This window comes from Pieris rapae, chromosome 9 (genome assembly GCF_905147795.1).
Source record: "Pieris rapae chromosome 9, ilPieRapa1.1, whole genome shotgun sequence".
Lineage (NCBI taxonomy): Eukaryota > Metazoa > Arthropoda > Insecta > Lepidoptera > Pieridae > Pieris > Pieris rapae.
Window position 1 is genome coordinate 6,368,631 of NC_059517.1, and position 23,793 is coordinate 6,392,423.

General features: G+C 31.7%; 2 protein-coding genes across 4 annotated transcripts in view; one reads left to right on the forward strand and one right to left on the reverse strand.

Moving 5' to 3' along the window:
* LOC111003671 (CUGBP Elav-like family member 4) overlaps nt 1–23,793 on the reverse strand; it is a 398,713-nt gene that overhangs the window by 247,583 nt on the left and 127,337 nt on the right. The gene's annotated exons all lie outside the window — the stretch shown is intronic.
* On the forward strand, nt 6,899–11,169 carry LOC111003672 (parkin coregulated gene protein homolog). Its single transcript, XM_022274304.2, has 4 exons — nt 6,899–7,503; nt 7,725–7,896; nt 8,771–8,920; nt 10,722–11,169. Exons 1-4 carry the CDS (start codon nt 7,219–7,221, stop codon nt 10,880–10,882), a joined length of 768 nt encoding a protein of 255 aa, XP_022129996.1. The 5' UTR covers nt 6,899–7,218; the 3' UTR covers nt 10,883–11,169.

Below are 23,793 nucleotides of genomic sequence, written 5' to 3' on the forward strand. Positions count from 1 at the left end.
CTTTGTATTGTACATTTGGGATTTTTTTAATAAAATTACTATTACATTACTGTTTTAATGTTATAATAGTCGAAGTCGTAAATTTATGTTATTACATTTTTTGCATAAAATCTTCAGCTTACTCTATACTTCCAGATTTTTCCTGTACCTGAACCTTAAACCCGAGCTTTAAAATAAACTTTTGTAAAGCTAACTGGTAAAATGAAGGTGACTTAATATATAATAAGAATATGTGTATAGGTTTATTCGTTTATCTGACTGATTATCTAACAACAGTAAGGTACAACGTAAATCAATTCTGATGTTTTGTGGGTTGATCAAGGTCGCTGAAATCCTCGATTTTGATCTGAGATAGAAATCAAATACGCAAATATTATTATTATTATTATTATTATTATTATTATTAATCTATTGCCTGACATATGCCTTCGACTTTTTGGGTCTAAGGTATACTTGTTTCCTCATGGTGTTTTTCTACATAGAAAGAAAGATCATTAACTCATAGCCTAATTCGAAACTAATAACCTCAGAGATGAAAGTCACACTCAAGTCAATACGCAACACAGGCTGCTTAAAATTTAAAACCCTTTTTTAAGTATTAAATATGTGTAAAATCTGTCAAATTATACACAGAAATATGTCTAAGTGGTTGCCAATCACATTTTGGGTTGTAGAGCGAGAATAGTGAGCGAATGTCAGTGTGTGAGTGAAACGTTGCTATTTATTTTTAAAATTATATTTTATTCCTTTAGAATTTATTGCGTTACGTACATCAAGTAAGATTTCTGAGAATCGAGTACACGGCTTTGACCAAGATCAAAGCCGCTAAAAGCTTAAAACTTTTTTGTGATTCGCTTAAGAGTTAATATAAAGTTCTTCTGCGCTCGATAAATAATGCAGTCACTTTTACAGCTCATGAAAACATTATGGCTTAAGTTTAAAACATTTGACTTAAGTCACAGGATTAAGGAGATTTTTCATTATAGCGATACAAAATTGAAGTACAAATAGTGTAGATTCAACTTATAAATTTATTTTCAACCACTTATTGTGGCTTGTTTGAGTGGCTTTTATACGAATGTAATCATAATAAAATAATTTCAATTCGTAATATTTAAATGTATGAATGACACAGCTTGGTTATGTGTGTTTACTCTAAGGTAATGTTTCTAAATAAAAATGACTTATTCTGTACACAAGTTCTATGCACTATAGGCTATCTGACGGTATGAACAACAAGTATTAGTAAGAGTAATCTATAAAAAGTTGGCATTGTGTGTTAGGGAGTAAATTAACTCGTTAATAAAAATTTTTTTTCGTCAGTCACGTGATGACACGGTAACAAATTAATTGAATGGTCTAGTTCTAATACTTTTACAAGTCTTGAAATTTAATTATTTGATATGTTTAATAACCTAATTCAATAATTTCAATATGCAAGTTTGTTTGTGTGATTACAGGTATTGTAATTGGTCCTTGAAACAATATTTAGAGCCAATCGATTGATTTCTGTTAGTCAAGCCTAACAGAAATAAATATAAAAATGGTGTACATTCTATAATTACTAATATATAATCTGAATATTTTTTCATTTGTAAGGAATTATTAGACTATTTTAAACTTGCAAATACGGTACTGGCTCTAATAACATACGCCACAAGGACCATAAAGTGGATAATCTAAGTTCATACTTTCATCTAGTAATGGATACAGAAATCGTTTATTGCTATCGTGTTTTATGTGCACCTTGCCATCGTATTTACTTGAACAATTGTACTATATTTAAAAATTCGCTTAAAGGGATTCGATAGAAATTATGGAATTATTAGACTACTCGATCAATACTGAACAATTTAAATAAAATACTGTTACTACATACTAATTACAGTTATAACCGTATATAGAAACACAGTCTAAAACTCTGGTGGGTTTTATTTTGAAATCTCACTGTTGGCCTTTTATGCGGTTGCTGGAAATAAGGGTAAATGGATATGAGGGTTTTTTGGAAGGGACCTTGATGTTGGCCTGAAGGACCTTCACAGTTAAGTTCAGGCTGTTTTGAGGAGCTAGGCCAAAATAGGTTTTACTGTCGCAAGCCTTAAAGGCCAGCCAAGCTTGGACCACGGAAACCGATGCAGGGTGTCAATCACCACAAGGACAGGATAGTAGGTCACTGAAGCAGAACGAACTAAGCAATCTGATCTTCTCAAATGCAGACGGCTTTGAGATATTTTTTCATGGAAGGGTCTTGACAGCTAAGCTAAGTTACTTATATAAGCTTAATTATTCACTACACTTATAAACATTTAAGAACATATTTCTGAAGCAATATATTAATGTTTTCATATCGCACCATCTCTTGGTAAAAAGGTCGAACTAAGCAAGAAATATAACCTTAACCTTAACTATATTATATAATTTAAAGATTACAAATGCTATTTGGCAGTCGTGGACAGTGTTATGAATATGAGAATTTTAATGTACTTGCGTTATGCGATGAACTTGCACAAAATTCGATAACAAAATCCTTTGGATATGTTAGGAAATCCCTTACCTGAAACAAAAAAAAAACATAAATTACAAGAACATTAATTAGACATAAATGTAACAAACGCCGTTGTACGTAATCGTTTTAATCATGTAAGAAAATGAATAACAATTAGAAAGGAATAGACAAGAGTCATTTATTACAACCTAATTGGTTATTACCTTACACGGAGGTAAGTATCTCATATGCTGGATGTATCCTCATTACCTGTTTTCTTACATACTATATTATTTAATTACTTCCTATATTTCATGCACATATATTGCATAGCAAACAGTAACCAAATAAAAATACCTTTATTCATATAGGTAAACATGTACACTTATGAACGTCAAGAAAAACAAAAATTTAAATTAAATTAAAAAATTAAAATAAAAATAAAGTTAAATTAATTGTAAATTTACATTTACAAACAGTTCGTAAGTCAAGGGCGTAGAGCGGGTAAGATAGCGGGAACCAGGTATACAATACAGGTAGCTATTCAAATTTCGAGTATTCTTTTAACGTAATTTCAACCGGAGCGTTATGGCTATGACGTCATTTAAGTTCTTGTAAGGAGTGCTAATGCCAACAAAATAGTATAAGTTATCTGATCAGATTACTACTCATAATCTGTATTTTCAGATAAAAATGTCAGTGATAGATATTTGGAAGTTTTCGAATGGCGCGGTAAACATTTAGAATTGGCTCGCTGTCAGCGTTTTTAGGAGAAGAAAGAGTAAGGACTCTGATCTAAGAAACAAAATGCAAATACTTTTTATGAATACCTAATCATCAACATATGCCTAAATATTTTATAGGATACATACAATTTATTGATTTATAAGCCAAATGCTTTTTTATTTCATAGAAGTATATATACGGCTAGGATGGCTAAGAATTTTAACACCCTTTAATTTACAGTTTATAGATTTCACGTTATTTGAATTTTGTTACACTCACTTGAGTATTTGGCTAAATAATGACATACATTAGTATACATACATACTTACACACTCTATGTATTTTAACAGTTAATTAATTTGTACTAAAAGTTTTGAGCAGTGTTAGCTTCGTACGTGCTCTCATCCTGAGGTAAGTTCAACTGGTTAACATTCTGTCTCTGTCAGCATTTAAATCTTCCTCTACTTAGAACCAAAACGTTGACGGCGTGTGGCAGGAACACCAGGCTGATCGCCTACTTGCCTATTAAAAAAAACCGCGACATAGAAATATGAGTTCCAGACTTAACAGACTACCCGGAGCTACTAAGCTCCACTTTTTTTTTGCAGCGAAGTGTTAGTAATTTAAAAAGAAAATATGTATACTAATTCAACTCAAAAGTTGAGAATTTCACCAAGTATTGAAATAACATTCCCCATATCATAACAAAAGTAGTTCCCAGAACTCTCGTCTGTACAATCAATTATTATTTATACGATCCTGTATAATCCTATCAAATTTATTTTCTCAACAGCTTCCGATTCAATAAGGGATATTCATTTCATTGAATAATATTTATTATTTACGAAAGATGGCGCACTCGGCGAGATTGTGAAGATTTTATTTCAATTGTAGTCATTTTGATGATATACCAGCTTGGTTAACTTTCATTTATATTCAGTCGAAATTTTTGTATGATAAAAGTTAAAATAGATGAGATGTACCGGGAAACTATTGTTTTATCATGAGGAATCAAGGCTAGAAGCTACAGACAGAAGGTGATATGAAAATAGTTTACGTATGTAATGACAATTCAACGTTATGAGTAGAGAACAGATATTATTTTGGCGCTTTAATACATACTCTTAGGTGTGTCCTTAGGGTTTAAATAATACATATTTAAACCCTAAGGACATACACATAAATTAAACATTATTTACATTAATAAAAAATTTTAGAATTGTGCTTTTATATATTGTAAATACATGAAAAGAATAAAATTTATGTAATCTTGGTAAAATGAATAAGAAATGCCTGATCTGGTGATACATTAATTACAGTTTTAATCTAACCAACATGGTCAGTTTCAAATTACAATTGCCAACTCAAATGCCTAAAATTACTGACATTTAGACGGTATCTGTAAAAAAGAGTTAAACCGTAAAATTTCGAGCAATTCAAGTTTTAAACACCTACGCTACAGCCGGCAAAGGCAAAAACGGATAAAGGAAAAACGTAGGAAAAATTCGGAGTTGTCGGCTTTTGCGATACCTGTTTTTTGCTTCTTTTTTTCCCCTTTTTTATTTTCACATTCCAGCGCAACCCGAATCAGTTCTACATTGGCAGGACGCAGCAATTTCCTACTCTGTGTTACTTTGTTTTATTCTGTTGTAGAGATGAAGCTTTTGCTTTCACATTTTTGAATTTACATTGGTAATATTGCCTTGTTTTTATGGTATAAGAGAAAATATTGGATTTTTCAGACCATTCTTTGTATAGTATTAATTTCAAAGAAATTCATGCTATCAAGGTCAATATGGAATCATTTTAGTACATTAAATGAAAAAAGTTTACAATATTTATTTAATTATGAAGCCAAAGGATGAGGCTGTTCTTAAAATTAAAGTGTAGTATACCTAACTCCCATAAATTATTTTTGATAATGAAAACATAATATGCTACGAATATGCTACCAGGGCGAGTGCTACGAATACCAAGCAGACGGTACGATTCGGCAAGTTCACATGTTAGTAATATAAAACATAGTCTACGTACAACGTACATAAAATAGACGCACAGACAGATTTACGAGCAGCTAAGTACCCGATGGCCTCACGTTCTCACCATAAAACTGTTTCAATTCAACCTCTGAAGGATATAAGAACTATTTTAACATATTTTTCAAGAGAATCTTAATAAAATGCTTTACGGAAAATTTGTTGATACTAAATTAAATCCATAATAATAAAAATAATATTGAATTTAATTTTTTTATACAAATGGAACTCTTAAACATCTGCAAAATATTTAAAAGTTATAAGAACCGATATTTTAAAAAGAAATAAGGTAATAACAGCCCCTTTAAAGCAAATCCTCTTTTAATGAAGCCGATGCACGCTCAATACGCTCTCAATTCTATGCAGTTTTATTATTTTTTGTTCAGTATTTTAAAAAAATATTAAAGCTGTCTCGAGTGTTGTCAGTTTTTAAGAGTATAGTTTATGAAATACAAATGTTTGTTTAAATTTTAAATGAAGAATCTTTTTAAGAATAGCTTTTAAAAAGCAAATCGTGTTATCATTACTATTTATTATAATAGTATGTGACAAACGTTTTAGTTTTTAACATTTATCAAATCCACTACGAGTATTATTAATTGTTTGCTCAAAATAACCTCTCCAAATTCTGACTGCCTTATAGGCATAGCAGGAATTCTATCGAGCTTCTTTGTTTCCACTCCTAGATTTCTTACGATAACCATCACCATTTAAGCTAATTTGATTTATAATTTTATACTGTAGTCTATCGACCATCGTCTATCCTATTAAATTGGTAAAACATTTTTATGCGTTCATTATTTAAATAGATTCCAAATTCTTATTATAAACAACAACAGTTCAGGTTAATTTTAAGTTGACAGCAAAGAGGTTTTAAAACTTCAACGGTTATGTAAAAACGTTCATAATATCGGTCGACAGCTGATCGCATATTAAATTTTAAATATCGAACAAGCTCGACGGCTGACGTTCAGTTTACCGCGAAATCTCTGTCATGGCGGATGTTAAGGGGTTAACATATAAGGGTTGATATTCATGGTGTATGCTAAACATGGGTTTAATTTTCCCAAAATTATTATAATATTTAATTCCTAATATTTGCTTTAAGTTTGAATGATGCGTAGTAAGAATAAGTTTGAATCAAAAGTAAATTTATCTTTCCATTCGTCCATATTAAAAGGACTTTTACGTTACAAAAACTGTTAGTAATACAAATAAAGACATATTTTTCGTAAACTCATAATAGAAACTCATAAAACAATCCCAAGCTCTAATATCCAAGTAATGACATAAAACTTCGACAAGTAATAAAAAATCTATCGAATACAATTTATTCGCGTACCGTAAATTTTCGATGAAAAAACCTATCAAAGTACATTTTCTATGTGAAGCAGAAGCCATCAAAATTCGCGGCAGTTTCCCCAGCTGAGGATATTGTAAGATACATTATATTAAAATGTAATAAAATTCTCCAACGCTAATATAATTTCGCGGCATGGCCCGCCTATTAGGCCGGGAGTTCATGTGTTGTCATTTAATTATTATATTTTTTATATCACATACTTATAATTATTAAAATGACTGGCAAATTGAGTTAATAAATAGTATTCCACTTCTGTGTTTACCTACTCAAAGTTTTTATTACTAATTTTCGACTAAAACTCATAATTTTAGGATCAAATTCACATCTACTATGAGTTCTTAAGCGCCCAAGAATTTACCAAAACCTAATTAATAATACAATATTTCTTTTAAATTTTTTTCAATAATGAACGACGTTGTGCACCTGCCTTAGCAGGGAGTGTGGGGGCGCTGTCGGCAATCAATCGATAGGCGACCCGTTGCCAAGCAACGATCACGTTCCAAAATAAACAATCAGAGGCTCGGCCGTGAACAAATTTGCTTTCTTATTTTATTACTCGTGTCAACATTTTATAAAGATATTATCCGATTTTGTATCATGTTCTAATAATGGTGTTGCTACCGCCGTGTACGCCCGATCTTTGCGGGAAAGATTTCAGAAACTCCTTAAAGAAGCCGAGCCCAAACTATCCCTATGGAAAGAAAAAGGTGCGGATTGTGCCTGCTTTTACTATACAGGCAATGCAGAAGAACACAAAAGTGTTGCCGCCTCCAAAATGCGGCGTTCTCGATCCTTTGCCCCCGAGACCGACAATGTTCAGAAGATGTTATCAAAGGGGTGAATTTCCTCTCTCTATTGAGTTCACCAGCAGCGGGAAACGACTACAGTGGAAGGTACACTTGAATGCTCTTTACATGTGACAGATTTATTCGATTTTACTAATGTAGATTACATTGAGTGAATTTGTAATTTTGTGCATAATTATTACTGGCGATTCATTTTTGATATAGGTATGATTGGTTTAAAAAAGCAAACTTCTTTTTTATTAGAATTACGCCTGTTTATACAATATAAATAGAAAAAACATTTTACCATTTTGAAATAATTATTTCAGGTACCAATAGAAAATTTGGATTTTCATCATTACTTGCCAATTTTTTTTGACGGGCTCGCAGAAGGAAACTACCCATTTAACTTTATCGTCGAGAAGGGAATCCATGATTTGGTCACAAAAGGATCATACAAAATATTACCGGTGGTCCCACAGTTAATAATACCTATTAAAAGTAAGTCTTATTAACTATGTATATTATTGTTATACTCAAACAAAGATGAAAAATGCTTTAGGAATTTAATTTACAGTTTTAACTGTAGAACATAACACAAACCTCATAAATATCTACGGAAAAACGGTCTTTGGAATAATTTATTAAAAAAAATAAGCATTTTTTCAATATTCATATACATATTGTTCCCAATTGCTATAGCAATTCAATTTAAGCGGATGATTTCTAAAAACTCATCAGATCAGTAACTCGACCCTGAGATTTGGAATTGAGTGCTTCTAAAACAATAAACTTCTCATCTCTCAAATTCGTATGTAATGCGATCAGTGCGATATTTCTTTATTAAAATCCATCAACATTCGTAATTCTAGTAAATATTATTTATATAGATCATAATTAAACAGATCTTAGTAACTAGATTGGTAGATTTTGTATTACCTCCGTCCCAAAATAGTGTTACATACAAAAACAAAACTGTATTTTGTTGGATACCAAACAAAGACGATTCAATAAAAACGGCATTTTATTCTTTAAAAGCCCAACTAAGCCCTTGCCCAGGCCCTACTTTATCTCCCGTTTATAATTTGTTGTCGAATACAATGTTAAAATTACGTTCTGTTTAAGTAGGAGTAGTTCTGCATCAACGCCAGTGCTGTATAAGCCCTTGCCCAGGCCCTACTTTATCTTCTGCCCGTTTATAATTTGTTGTCGAATACAATGTTAAAATTACATGCTGTTTAAGTAGGAGCAGTTCTGTTCTATATGACTCAACGCCAGTGTTATAAGGTTTAAGGCATAAATGCTCTATTTCAATACGTTAAGCGTCGTGAATTATTAATACGCAATCTTGTTCTAACACAGAATGTTTGTTTAGATGCGCTCGCGACAAAGCGACCCTCGGTGCTGTGTCATGCCCTCAAGTGTATACAGATGCTTGTGACTGGGAGCGACCGGGTTGGGGAAGCACTTGTACCTTACTACAGGCAAATTTTACCAATCCTTAATCTGTTTAAGGATCGAAATCGTAAGTGAGGATTTATGTTAATTAAAAAAGAAAGCGCAGTCTTTAATAGGCTGGACGTTCTTTTGTTTTTACGTCCAGGTCGTTCTTGGAGAAGCAAATTTTTTTTTCTCATTATTTTACAAAATAATATACCTAGTATATATTACATTAGAAAACCGCTGTGGTTTGTATTAATGTAACCATATGATATAATAAATATAAATAGTACTCTCAAATAGTAGAGATAACGCAATAACCAATGATTATTTATTAAGGAAACTAAACAGATACATAAATACATTAATAGTTTTAACTTATTTTTAAATTAAGCACTAGAGATTATGATATCTTATTATTTATTTGGCTAAAAGTATCAATTCAAATATTTTTATTTTACTTTTCGTCTAATGGACACTATGTAGGTGAGACTTAATGAGAAGTTATAACTTTATTTCGAAATATACTAATGATAATAATCCATACAAACTTTATCTCCAACGTATCACTATATGGCGGATTATGACAATCATCAATCATGCGTACAAGCATCAAATTGACGGCTATACGATATTGTTTTCAGTCTAATAGACTTGTCGGTTCAAGTAGATTAATTACGTTGTCAGGGCAACGTTGTACGTCGAAATACGCCGTGAATTTCTGTCGTCACGTCGTCACCGTGGTCTGACACCCGACCGCATTGTTACTGAATTGTGAGCGCGTCGGCCTCGTGTTACCTAAGTTGGATAAACGTGCGGCTGTTTGTCGCAAGAAGCTGCGACTAAAGAGTTTTTATATAGGCTGCGACTGAATTACATTTTAAAAAGTTTTTATTAATGTAATATTCTGAAATGCTAAATATTTGGTAAATAAAATGTATTTATCGTCTCGTTTCTCTTTGGAAATATACATTACAAAATATATTTTAAATAGTTTAAGCTTCAATTCGACATTTATGTATATTTTGTCTTACAATTTGTGTAAAAAACAAAACGGTATATAATATATTTATACTAATAGTCCATTTAATGAAATGGTTATTGCAAGTTGCTTTTTTTAATACTTTTTACCATTAAAATCAAAAACCTTTGTTTTTCGATTATTGCCTAGATATAACGTTTGATCATGCGACTATAAAGTCGCCAAGCTACGCGACGTTCTCTCATTTCTCGTGTTGCCAAATAGTTGCGGCCGAGGTTTGGCGCCTCTTCCGTGACGTTTTGTGTCGTTTACTTTAGCGGGTAATGTTTGCAAATTACATACCTCTTTAGTACCTGACACACAAGTCATTCTTGTGTACTAAATCTCAACGTAAACGGGAAGGAACGGACATATTTGTTTGAAATGTGGTTTCTTTGTACGTGTTAAGGCTTTGGAGAGATTTTACATACGATTTCGGATTTCGCTTTAACTTTTCCTACTGGTTTTATGAGTCACATTTATATTACGTTACTTAATAATGAGTGATATATGATTTTAATTCACTGCGTAAAGCTAATGAAAGGATAGAAATGAAATTCAAAAACCAGTTTCTCTACGACCATGCAGTTCTGCACTTCAGACTTCTTTATCTATTTTTTGGTCATTAATGTTTTTAAAATGCACTTACTTCTTTATTAAAAAGTATGCTAATGATTAAAGGAAACAAAATATACTAGATTATGTATCGTAATACTTGCGACGAAAATATTATGGAAAAATTACTTATCAATCTATATATTTCTCAGGGTAGTTTGGCGTTTGCCCCCCTATAATGTAAAAATAATAATAATAATCGCAAACGAAAAATTCTGAATACATTTTTAACATACAATTTCTATTCCAGGAAATCTGGGGTCAGGTATCGATCACACATCCACCCGTGGAGAGAACGTTGCAGATTTAATAGAAGACACTTTGCAAATACTCGAACGCTATGGAGGACCGGATGCATTCATCAATATAAAATATATGATACCCACATATGAATCTTGCGTACAGAATTAGATTCTCTATATTTTGCTTAGATAAGCTGGAAAATCATTTATTTAAATTATGATTATACATTGAAAATGCCGTAACGCACAACGCTTATTGCTAATTCAATTAAATTCTAAAGTCTGATTTAGTATACTCTGTGAAATATTGTTATTTACTTCTAAAATACAAGTTAAATTAGTTTTAGTATTAGTGCCATTATCCACATTTCTAAGAGATTATTTCGCATAAATTCTGTTATAAGCTTCGATAGGCTCTGAATAATTGTTTTGTATCAATTATTTGTTACGTTTTTGTTATGAGAGTACTTTTTAGTCGATGTTTTTTTTTTATTAAATTTTGTGCATTTTATACTGGTTACATTTTATTTGAAATCGTTTCATCTACACTAGTGTTTGTACTTACAATAGTTTTCATCGAATTTCGATTCGAATCACAAGTTTTAAGAATGGTATAGACTAACAATTGAGTTATGCTTAAGATAAAGGTTAGTATAGACGTCAGCAAACATTATGTATATGGTTTGAACGTGTTATGATCCCCTCACAAGGGACCTGGTCAATATTTGGAGCGGGGTAAAGCACTTTACAAGCGAAGCGTAGAGATCTATGCATGTGATTTGCATCACAAATAATATTAGTTTTAGATGACGAATATCATTTACATATTGTGGTTTCGTTTCTTTGTATCAAAAGTTGCAAGCTTAGAAAAATATACTCAATAGTTACGATAATTTTCATAAATGCCCTGGTCAGACCAGTTGATAAGGGCGCCAGTTGCTCTCCTTTTTATTGCAAGGACTTGTTAATAAATTCATAAACTGGGAGCTCTAAAGTCTCTAGATAATTTTCTATCAATTCAGATCGCTTAGTAGTACTTACAATGTAATAGTGATTCCCACTGAATTAATTACTGTTTTCAGTTGGTAAATATCATATTACTTGTCTAGCTAGTATTAGCTTAAACAATTTACTGATACAAACGCAGCAATGTATGGAACGTGGCAGTAGCAATAGTTAAAAACTACGATATAAGAAGTAAATAATTTTACAATATTTTAGAGCGCTTTTTCAATTACGTATTAGTAAAGTCAAACTCAAATCATTAACAAAATCTATATATCAAAAATCATTGCTTTATTCATATTATTACAATATTTAATTAAAGTGATTTATGTAATAATAGCTTTTACTTATACTTGGTTAATATAATGCCTATATAACATAGAAAAAGTAATGCTAGTAATAAAATATGTGATATCCGAGGCTCTTTGATGTCGCTTGTCGTATATAAGGTGAAGAGTTTTATGATATGCGCGATATGAGCTCCTAGTATTAATATCTTCAAGAACGTTAGTCTATGGCATTTATGCGAGAAGTATGACTTTTATTGATTAATAAATCAGGAAAAGAATTATTGTAACATATAAACACCTTATTATGTAAAGCGCTGTTTACATAGAGCGAGCATTCTTAGAATCTTTTCGAACACACTAAGATCAATGTAAGAATGCTCTACGCCTATTTACACTAATAATTTGATATCTTAAGTATGGAATGAGCATTTGCTTCTCTGGTGTTCGATTCGATTCGATTTTATTTTTAATGGCGACTTCTGTGTCAATCACAATTCCGCCAATGTCGCGTTCTAAGTGTTATCACAGTGAGGATTTGATGGATTGAATTTAATCTAAGCAGAGTTATCCAAAACAAAAATGACTTCACAAAAAAGACAACACACACAGACATAATAATATATACAAGAGGTTAACATTATACTACAAATTATCAAGGGGAGAATCTTATAAGTTTAATTTATTAACAGAAATAAATTTCCCTAACATTTTGACGATAGGACTGGATGGGAGGGAAAGAAGTCCTCTGGTGTTAATGGAAATAATCAAAATGTCTAATCGTACAGACCAATTATGAAAACGAAAAACAAAAACTGATACACCTCATATAAACATTTTGTAATATTCACATTATTGTAGGCTCCTAATTAGTCTAGGAAAGTCATGGTTACTAAACCTAATAAACGAATCTTTAGCAAAACCAAAATTAATAAAATAGGGTTCTAAATACCCTCATATAAAATGTAACAAAATTAAATTCATAGCGTATAATAGATGTCAGGTGTATCAACTATGGTCTTATAAATATTAATACAAATTGAGGCGGATCCAGCAGTACATTTATCAGGCGCTCGCAGCCGGCTGAGAAGCGACACCTTTTTAGACGTCTCACATTTATAACCGGTCACCTGGATCTAAAACTACTAGATAAGGCATGTGACACTTTACAGTGGCTGTCGCTGTGACAAATGATTGCTAAAATTATGTTTTTTCTTATTTAAAAATGTGTACACCTACCATAACGCATAACGTCTTATGCAATAATCACAGATTCTTTATTTATTTATGTTATTATTAGCAAGTATACAGTGTGTAACTGTGTGATATAGTTACAAAAACATAGAGTGATCATATACTATACATGATCATCTATTAGGGCTATTGCCTTCGTAATAATTAATTTATAAAGAATTTATAGTTTATAAAAATTAATTATATTTAGTTTTGTTACTTGTCACTAATGCGTTTGAACCATAACTCTGCACGAACTCCTTTCTCCGTTTATACATACATACATAGGATAATGATTAAACTAAGCATATGATATTAAGTTTCTTTTGTTTGCTTAATAATTTATAGATTTAAAAATACGCGTAAGCAGACGACTACTTTATTATAATAATGGAGTCTTACGCAATACAAAGAAAATATTGTTTGTAAGAATATATTTTACGTGAATAACAAAAAACCTTAATATTATGCTGGATTCTATGATTGTGATAAATTTCATGCTTTTTATACTTCATAACTTATTATTTACAATCACATCTAGTAGATTTATGTCGTAAAATCGTCTTCAGACTCCAATAATTTATCTTAGGAGCAATCAAGACGGTAATTTTCGTGAAGAGTTTGCCCCAAAACTATTCCAGACACTCCTCGGCTTCAATTGTTCTCAGAAAAATTATTTAGTATCTGTTTTTAACGATGACTAATTACTTTTAATGGTTTTCAGTGGCTTTACTTAATAGTGGTATGAATTTTAATGCCATTTAATGGGGTATACAAATTATACAACTACGTTGAATGCAGTCTACGCCCCCTTTTCTATATTCAAATTCTCAGATCCAATTGGGTAGAAGGCAAGCACATTTAAAGCTAATATTTCAAAAATGGAATCCGATTATTTTTCGGTTACTTAGACAGTTTAAGTTTTGAAAACAGAATTGTCAACTTAGAACGTTGTTGTTAAAAAACATTATTCAATTACAAGGCTATCGCGTTTGCCAAATTACTGTTGTTCACTTCTCAGGCAGACTGTGTGTTGTAACACAGTACAGTTAATGATTCACCGGGAATTAAACTTCTGAACTTCTAGTATAGCTAGTTATACGATAGTGATAAACGCTAGTTCGATTAATCTTCTCTCTAAAATCTATTTATTTATTTATTCTTCATTTCAGTAATATACATAATTATACATGTAAAAAACAAAAAGTACGTAGGTAACATCAGTTATTAGGCAACAGGCGACCTTATCGCTAACAAGCGATTCCAGGCAACCCTAATATGGATGAATAAAAAAAAGAAACACCTGGAGAGGGTAAACAGGAAATGCATAATTAACCAAAAGATACTAAAAATAACATGCAACTATAACTAAAATAAAATCTAAAGAAAAATATGTAAGTATGTATACATCTGAAAGCTCTGCCAAAGGTTAATTGGCTATTTTTATATAGCTACTGCATAACCAATAATATAATATAAAGAGTTATAATGGTTAACCTAATATAATAATTTAAACATCATAACATCGGTTGAACTTCAACAATAATATTGTCGGAATACTGCGCTGAATAATGGGCATAAATTACTAAGTTATTAGAACATATCATTAGCATGCAAGCCCTGTATACAGTTAGAGTTGTAATCAACTTTAAAAAAGCATAAACTTAATTATACGATGAATTAATACACTTACAGCTTAGACAATAACAGTAGAATTCGTTATACGATGGAAAATCTATGTGGCTTACTATTTCAACGTATAAACTACAAATAAAATGAATTTATAACTCTCAGTGATTACTAGTAAGCACAACAATATATCTCAAAGTGAACTCTGTAGTAATAGTCAGAGACAGTAAAAAGCACTATCCACGATTTCACGCAATAAACCCTAGCAGAAAAATTGCAGCGATTAATATTACGGGGAAGACGGTAATGCCATATTTTTCATCATTATGTTCTCATTAAAAGCAAGGCATGGCTATGAAATCGGATCGAGAAAAAAGAGCGATATTTTATTCAGGCGGCGTCGCGTCACTATTACGGGAAAGTTGAACTTGAGAATTCAAGTTTATGAATGAATACGTATATTAGTATAAGTTTTGTTATGACTAAATGAGTTTTATCGACGTTTACAAATCACTGTACACCAAAATTTTAAACGAAAACGTAAGCACTTTTTCATTTTCATGTGATTTTTTATATTGCCCATTGTTTTCAGCTTCTAGGTATTCCCAGCAACCACTCGACTAGAATCCCTGTCTGAGAGCTTTCCTAATAATTTTAATATAAACAGGTCTTTATATAGGAAGCCGAATGTAGAGTCTTAAATTTCCGCATCTGTTTACTTGATCATTTATCTTTATATCTAACTAGTTAGTCTTTCTGTAACAGATTTGCGTCACTTCTTATAAAATTGGCAAAATATAAAAATTGTGCAATACAATATCCAAAAATATAGGTTATATAATATAGGGTAAATACACCTTTTAATTCGACAGTTAAACCTGCTTTGGATCACAGCCCTTTTTGATCACAGGCGAGGTCAGAGCTTGCAACAACTTTGCAATTAATGTAAATAGTAGTAATTGAAATTCTCATTTCATTAGCGAACAAAAACAGGATCCGGCTTAACAAGCGGCAATAAAGGCGAGTGCAGCTCAAATAAATCGTGGCTGCAGGCATCTAGGTATCTGCCACTTAAGTGGGCGTCATATTACACCAAAATGTAACTAGATATTTGTATTTTTACCTTGATATAGATAAACTACTACTAGATGGTATTAATAATAATAGCCTTTATTCAAATACATTTTCTATTTTATATTTACATTTAAACAAATTTCCAATTTAATCATCTTCTAGTGTATCTGTGTGTGTTTTTTGGAAAAGGCCTCCTCCAAATCCCGCCATTCCTATCTGCACTGTGCCACACACTGCCATGTACTGCCTGCTGTTTCTTTAATATGGTCTATCCACCTTCTGAGTTGTCTCCCTTTTTTGCGATTGCTGTAGCTTGGGCACCAGTTAAGTAGTTTTTTGCTCCACTTTTCTGTACATCTTGCCATATGTCCCCGTAGACGGTATTACATGCTAATAATAATTGCAATTACTTGCGTAAGTTTTTTTATTGTTATTAACGGTAAATGATGCTTGTAAATATTTTAATAATTTATCTATTTTATTGAATTTAACGTGAAAATGATTTTTAATATATGTAAGTTTAAGCTGATAAATCGGACTTGTATGGAACATATTTCTTATATTCGCAACAGTGTGAAAACATTCCCTACCTAGCCTGTTTCATCGCTTCGCCTAGACAAATTTAACTGAGATAAGAAAGAAACAGGACAAAAGCGGCATTAAAGCTTGCGGCGTTTAATACGGATTACACAACCGGCGGACAACCCTTGGTTTTCGGAAGATAACCGTGATTTAATGAATTTATTCGCCTTAGACTCAACGTTTTAAAGTATTTCATAATATCGAAATAAGGAATATTTTATTGACAAATATCATAAGTAAAAAAAATATTAAATAAATTCGTTTTGTAATTAATTAGGCGATTTGTTTGATAGACTTTTTTTTCAGGCCAGTTGAACAGAAATTGCAGGTTCATATTTTTTAAGTGGGCAGTGTTCATCTCTGAGGTCGTTGTTTCGATCGCCGACTATGCGCCAATGGCATTTCTATCTGCTCTATTAACAGTCACATAATTGTGTCCACAAGGAAGTTAGTAAATTTACTAACTTCCTTGTGGAAACAAAGGCTTAGACATAGAACCTCGTCAGGAACAGAAGGATTACTTCTTGTCTTTTAGAAACAAATTAAAAACCAATGAATTTAAAACATATGGAGTAATTTGAGGACCAGACCTAAAAATATGTGGTATGAGGCCACTGTCAATCTGAGGCCAAGACCTAAAGAGGTTGTAGTGCCACTGATTTATTTTATTATTATTGATTTATATTTATATATTGATTTTGTATTATCCAAGTATTGTTACCTAATATTTAAATATAACTCACAAGGCCGTTAGTAGTAAGTAAATCCTTTTAAATGGGTGAGAAAATCCATATGGTGTACAGAGGACAAGTGTTCTTTGTGGCAGGAAATCTTACACAACGATCTTTTAACATTTTATCTATACAACATAAAGCTTACATCTTTTTCCTTACATTTAAGAGGCTTACAGTATTTATAGAAATGTTTCTTAGCAATCATTAGAACTTATAAGTATGTCTTTTTCAATAATACCACCTTGATCAATTAATATAAAATTGAAAATAGTAAATTCCAACTTCTCTCGACCACTAACTACGGTCAGTGGAAGTATTAAGTAATGGATTGGAATATTATAATTCCAACGTATGTTTTAAAATAAAGTAAATAGACATTATGAGGTTAACATTTCTACCGTACGTTGCATACATAATATCTCCATAAATCGTAGAAAACCAAGAACCGTTTCGAACAGGTCAGTCGTAATAAAGGCCGAATCACAATCGGTCCATTAGTCAAAGATCTACATACGACTCCATAGTCAGAAATACATAAAATCTAATTAACTTAACATATTTGTGCGTCCGTCGTGCGTGTCGTCGTTTACAAATGTAAGGATACATAAGATATTAATTAAAATAAAGCCTCATTATAAAATTTTACCATATTGATAAATACAGTAAACTAAATTAAAATTATCTTAAAACGAAGATATCTTATATTTTATTTAATAATTTTTATTTAAAAATATATTAATAATCTTCAACCCGTTGGCTCAATCGTACACTCCAGTTGACACGGAAAATGAATCCTTATTCGCATAATAGAAAAATATTAGATGTAATATTAAAATCAATTTAATATTTAAATAATAAAAATTTTTAAAGTCTTGTGTAATCATATTAGTGGAAATATATTGGGTAATTAAAAAAAAACTGTTGTCGCATTATATCACTGTTCATTCCCATATATATTTTATTATGGCATATATTATATTATAGTTCTTACGTTATATCAGCCGGATGTTATATCACACGTTGAATGAGGTTGAAATCTTCGATGTATTAAATTTCAAACTTTTCTTTCTAATTTGAAAGTTTTAATATTAAAATAAATTAAATCCAAATGTACCTATATATTTGATACGATCGTAACATAGTCAGATTTTAGTTTGTCTTTATTGAAATAGCGAGTGTAAACTTGTCTGTTGACTTGGGTAAGTCAAGTTATTATTTTTAAGTTTCTATTTTTACCTGAAGACTTCAGAACTTCAAACTACAATTGAATGGAAATTGTTTACGCGAATACTCCGGCACGGTTCGTAAGAAGGTCGTCATAAATTCTTACCTCGTTAATATTTGCCGTAACGATAGTTATTTTCCTACCCTTTGATGTGGAAGATCAGCTGATTTATTCGCATGCCAGTTAATTTTCAAGCTGTAACTAGATATTTGCTTCAATGAATAAGAGAAGTATATATCTTTGTTGACTTGAAATATTTTAAAATACGTATATAAATATATTAATAATAATGAGCCTTTTACTTTCCTGTTTTGGTATAAAAAATTTTGTTATTACATTAGTTTAGATTATGTTAGTAACATTACACATTACTCTATAAATGTACTATTAAACGCTATCCACTAGTTAGTGTCACCTGTTTCCTTGGTATGCCTTGCAGTACTGGTCAATTGTCTTCTTGTAAACTAAATAATATGAAGAACTTTAAGATAGACAATTGTCGATGTCGCCGTTTGATTGAAGAAAAACTTTGATAACTGTTATAAACATGTTGTTACGTTATTTTACGCTTCGACGGCTGTACAGCAGCCCAGGCATGCCATAGCCGGTAAAGACGGTAAAGGTAAAAACCGGTAAAGACCCGGTTGTGTAGCAGAGACTGACTACATCACATTGTCAGATTTAATTGATTAAACTTTTACATGGCGATATATTATGAAATATAATAGGGATTCGAACAGAGGCATCTACTTTCGAATTATATTAATTTAAATCATTATTGCATCTGCATAACCTGAAAAAGATAAGATAGATAGTAATTCTGAATAGATAAATTTGGTAAATTTTCTCAAGTCTCAATTTGTAAATAAGATTGTGTTAATATCATTTCAGCGTGTCAAGTTTGTTCTATGCAGTTATTGTATAAAATGTTTTTGGCGTTCTCATGACGCGTTGGGTGAGTAGGTCAAGAGTTCAATGACCCGAACTCAATGCTAGAGTTACTCTACCGTGAAATAAATTTATTCGTAAGATACTACAATTGTAAGTTATTAGTCGTACGTTGTTTTAGTTCAATTTTAAAAAATCTAAGTGATTGATTTTTGCCAAGCATAATTTCAACAGGATTTTTTCGTATTTCCAGCCTGTCGATACAATTTTGCCAGCAAGCACTCGCTTTAATAATCCGTTCTGCTTGTTTACGTTTTTGCCTGACCTACTTCTGACGTCACAGGTCACCTGGTTATATAAATTCAACCAATAGCATACCAGCGTTTGTCAATTGGCCAACATTATTAACCAATGGTCGGCCTAGGCGTGGCATGGCACACTGCCAGGCCTGAAACGGCAGCTTAAACTTTCACGCCTAGAACTTGTTGATTCTACAGTTTTCAGCATTTTTTCAAACATTGGTTGGTTCAACTTGCACCGCCTAGACATGAATCGCGCCTAGCATCTTAGTCGCCAAATGGACCTACTAGTTAAATTAGGTATTTTGTTTCTTGACTTTAAATTGAATTTGTTGACTAATGACTTTTCAAAACATAGGTAAATCTAATAATTTTAGCTGGCTTGTTATAGCTTATAATGAAAAGTTTTGTTGACTACGAAGGTTGCTAGATGTTTTATTTCTTTGAATACTAAAAATAACGTTAAATAATCCCAACAAGAAAACATTAATGCCAGAGATAATCTTATATCCGGAGTCGCAAAAAGGAAAGTATGTAAAAAAATTTAATTTCAGCTAAAATGGAAGCGAGGCCTTGCATTCATAAAATATTTATATGATAATGGAAGGTTAAGAGCCGTTATACATTTCTTTCATATAAGTACAGATAATAACAAAAGTGTACTCAATTAAGTGTTTAAACATTCATGGCTTAAGGTTCTACTTAAAAGGATAGAATTTGCTGCTGTGTAGAAAGATTTAACTATATTTTCTATTGGCTCAAGTGTTGTTATGTTGTAAAAAATGTTTAATAATACCTAAATCACTATGATTTAGCTGTAAATCCTGTGGCTTTGTTTTAAATGAGCAGCGTTGGCCAAGTGGCTTCAGCGTACGACTCTCATCCCTGAGGTTGTAGGTTCGATCCCCGGCTGTGCACCAAAGTATTGTCTACCGCATGAATCGGACTTTTTTTAGTTGTAAATATCGTCCAACGTGTTCCTTATAAGATAAATACTATTCTGAATCAGGATTATGATTCAGAATAGTATTTATCTTATAAGGAAGAGATTGCTGAACACCTTTTTACCGATCAAATCAGAAAGAATTGACGGAAATTTCAGCTAGAAGGATTCATTGTAACTAAGGTGTCCAAAATTATCTAAAGGAATACTAAATTAAATAAATAACAAAATATTGATAAGTATTTTTCATTTAATAGTTATATCGAAATTTTAATATTCAATTCGTTTCTGACACAAAATTGAATAATTAGTGTATAAATGCCACGCCATGTATTATTCAAACAAATAGAAAATACATTTAAAGTGAGCTTTAAGAAATGTAAAGTACAAAGAAACAAATTAAATTACGCCTGTCAACAATCCTGGAATAAAATATACAATACTTAGAGTGAACAAAGAATAAAAACATCATAAGGCATACTTCGTAGATAATACCCGTGGTTTGGCTCCGTGCCTAGATAAGGACATTCTTTAACGTTACACGGTTTATTAGGCAATAAGCTATAGCGATAAAATCTATATAAATATAATTGTAAGATGAAGGTTAAAAATGATGATGATGATAGAGACGTAAACCCTAAACTTGTACATATATCGTAAGAGTCTTGTGATGACTGGTCGTACTTGAATTCGTGTATGCGGTGATATTAGTTACTACTACGATAGTTAGATACTACGTAATATTTGCAGCTCCTTACAAACATTGTTTAAAAAAAACTTGGCGATTAAAAAGAGTGGCGGAGAGTTTATTGTCAGTTCTTCTCTTCCGTTCTACGCCCTCGATTTGAGAACTGGCAGTAAATGTAAAATATAAATCATTCAATGTATATTTCTTTTATTTTTGACGTCTATAAGTGTACATTATGTTACCTATATGAATAAATGGTTTGATTGATTGATTGAGTCTTTTTCTGTATAGAATTATTTATACACTTATAACGAGATAACTAGACCACGGATCTCCACTTTCTACGTCACTCATTCACCATGCATACTCGTTGGTTAGAAATGAATATCTTAATTTGAATTGAGAAATATCTTGTAACTTGTACCCAAAGCTAAGGATCACATGCAAGCAATTTGTTGGGTAAGCTATGGGGTTGCAGTTTTTATTACGTAACAACGAGACATCTCGCGAGCATTTTATTCTCCTAACCTGCGACCGTCGGTTATGATGATCTATTTAGATTATATCTAATATGAGTTTATTATATTGATATAATTTGCTTTATAAAACTGTGGTATGTATCTTTTCCGTTCTAGCTTGGAAATTTTTGTTTGTACTCAGTGTAAAATAAATGAAATCAGTAAAATAACTTATTTTTAAGAGGAATCATTCGCAAGAGACCCAACACGATTTTTTCACCAATATTCAACACGTCACAACAACTCATATTAGTCTAAAATCCAATACTTTGTCGGTAAACACAAAAATTCATTTCGTATAGTCTGTGCCGGACAGAACTGTCATCAAAGTGCGCAGGTAGCCATGAATTGAAGGCGGATCGAAGCCTAGATGAAAATTCTCATTTCCCAACTATTCAAACCATGTTGGCTAACTTTTTTCATATGGAACATTCAACATTTGCTGCTATTTATAAAATTTATACTAGCGTGTATATTGTTTTGTCGATTGAAACTATGCACACTGTACGTACATGCATACTGTTGATTAAACTATATATCAAACAGTCAGTTTTTTTATATTTTTAATTATAATTCAAATGGCATGGTTTTATGAAATTTCCGAAAACAATAAAAATCCAATACAAAATGTTCATGGATATTGTAACTGTAAACATGTAATGTTCATCTCGTCGATACGGTAAGCTCTCCTCTCAAATTTAAGAGATATGATAATATATATTATCTATTATATAATGACGTCATGTAGACTTATCAAAAATAGAGTAACGTAAGTAATGAACAATTATTGGACATATGTTTGGTAATGGTTTGATATGATTGGTGATGACTCAGATTCCGCAATTAGTCTCGTACTCGGCCCGTTGTATTCATAGTCCTGCCTAACACAACCAGCCTAGAACCTTCCAAAAGCACAGAAATCAGTATCCTGGGCACTTTGCATTCTTCACGGAGTGACCTCACTGTGCGAAGGATTTCTACAAGTTGTTTAGCCAGGACTACGTGGGTGTGACTCCTCTGCCCTGAAACAGCTGCACTTGGGGGCAGTCTGTCGCGCCAAGGATAAACATATGTATATTAAGGAGACAATGGTATAGTAATTGTTTAGATACTACTTCTGTAAACAGAAGCGAATAAGATATGATAAGATATATGTATAAGATAATAAGAAGAAATTTATTTCGTTGAGTATTGAAATTTGGTGATTAATACATAGTGTCTATTTAAATATAATATAATAATCATAATTCAGTTCAGCTAATCTGTAACACAACATTCATAGGTATGCGGTAGTTTGCCGGGTCAGCTAGTTATTAAGATAAGAAACTAATGACGTTCATTTAACAGTAAATAAATAAATAAAAATAACTTTCACAAAAACACATTCGCACCGACTCTTTGGCACATAATAAGAATTATCTCACCTATGTTAAAGCTAAAGAACTGTAGATTCAAAAACGACATCGAATATTGTGTGGTGAAAATACACGCGCTCAAATTTAAAAGCAAAATGCAATTTCGTGACGTGTATCCGCTTCCGGCAGTGCTCTGATCGGAAAGATAATATTATTATGTTTAATTTACCCAGAGCGAAATTAAAATAATTTCTCTGGCATGGGTATGAAATTACGTTTTAAAACATATTAAATAAATATTATAAATAAGACACAGACTTAAAAGGTTTTTAACTTTTTTTATTAAGCATTATTAGTAATTGTGTTTGACAATTAATGATTGTCTTAATTGTAATGTAGAGATTGCGCGTTCAAAGTTTTGGTGCATCTTTTTTATTGGTTATACGCTAGTTATGTTCAGTGGAGTTTTTTAGGGATGGTCAAATACATGTCTAAGAAAACTCTTTGTTAGATGGGTGTCAACTGGCTGTAATCGTCTCATACATGGACTATCTTATGACCTATCATAAATTAGGGGTTTAAATAAAATTAACTTGGTTCATTGAAGGGTTCTTAAATCT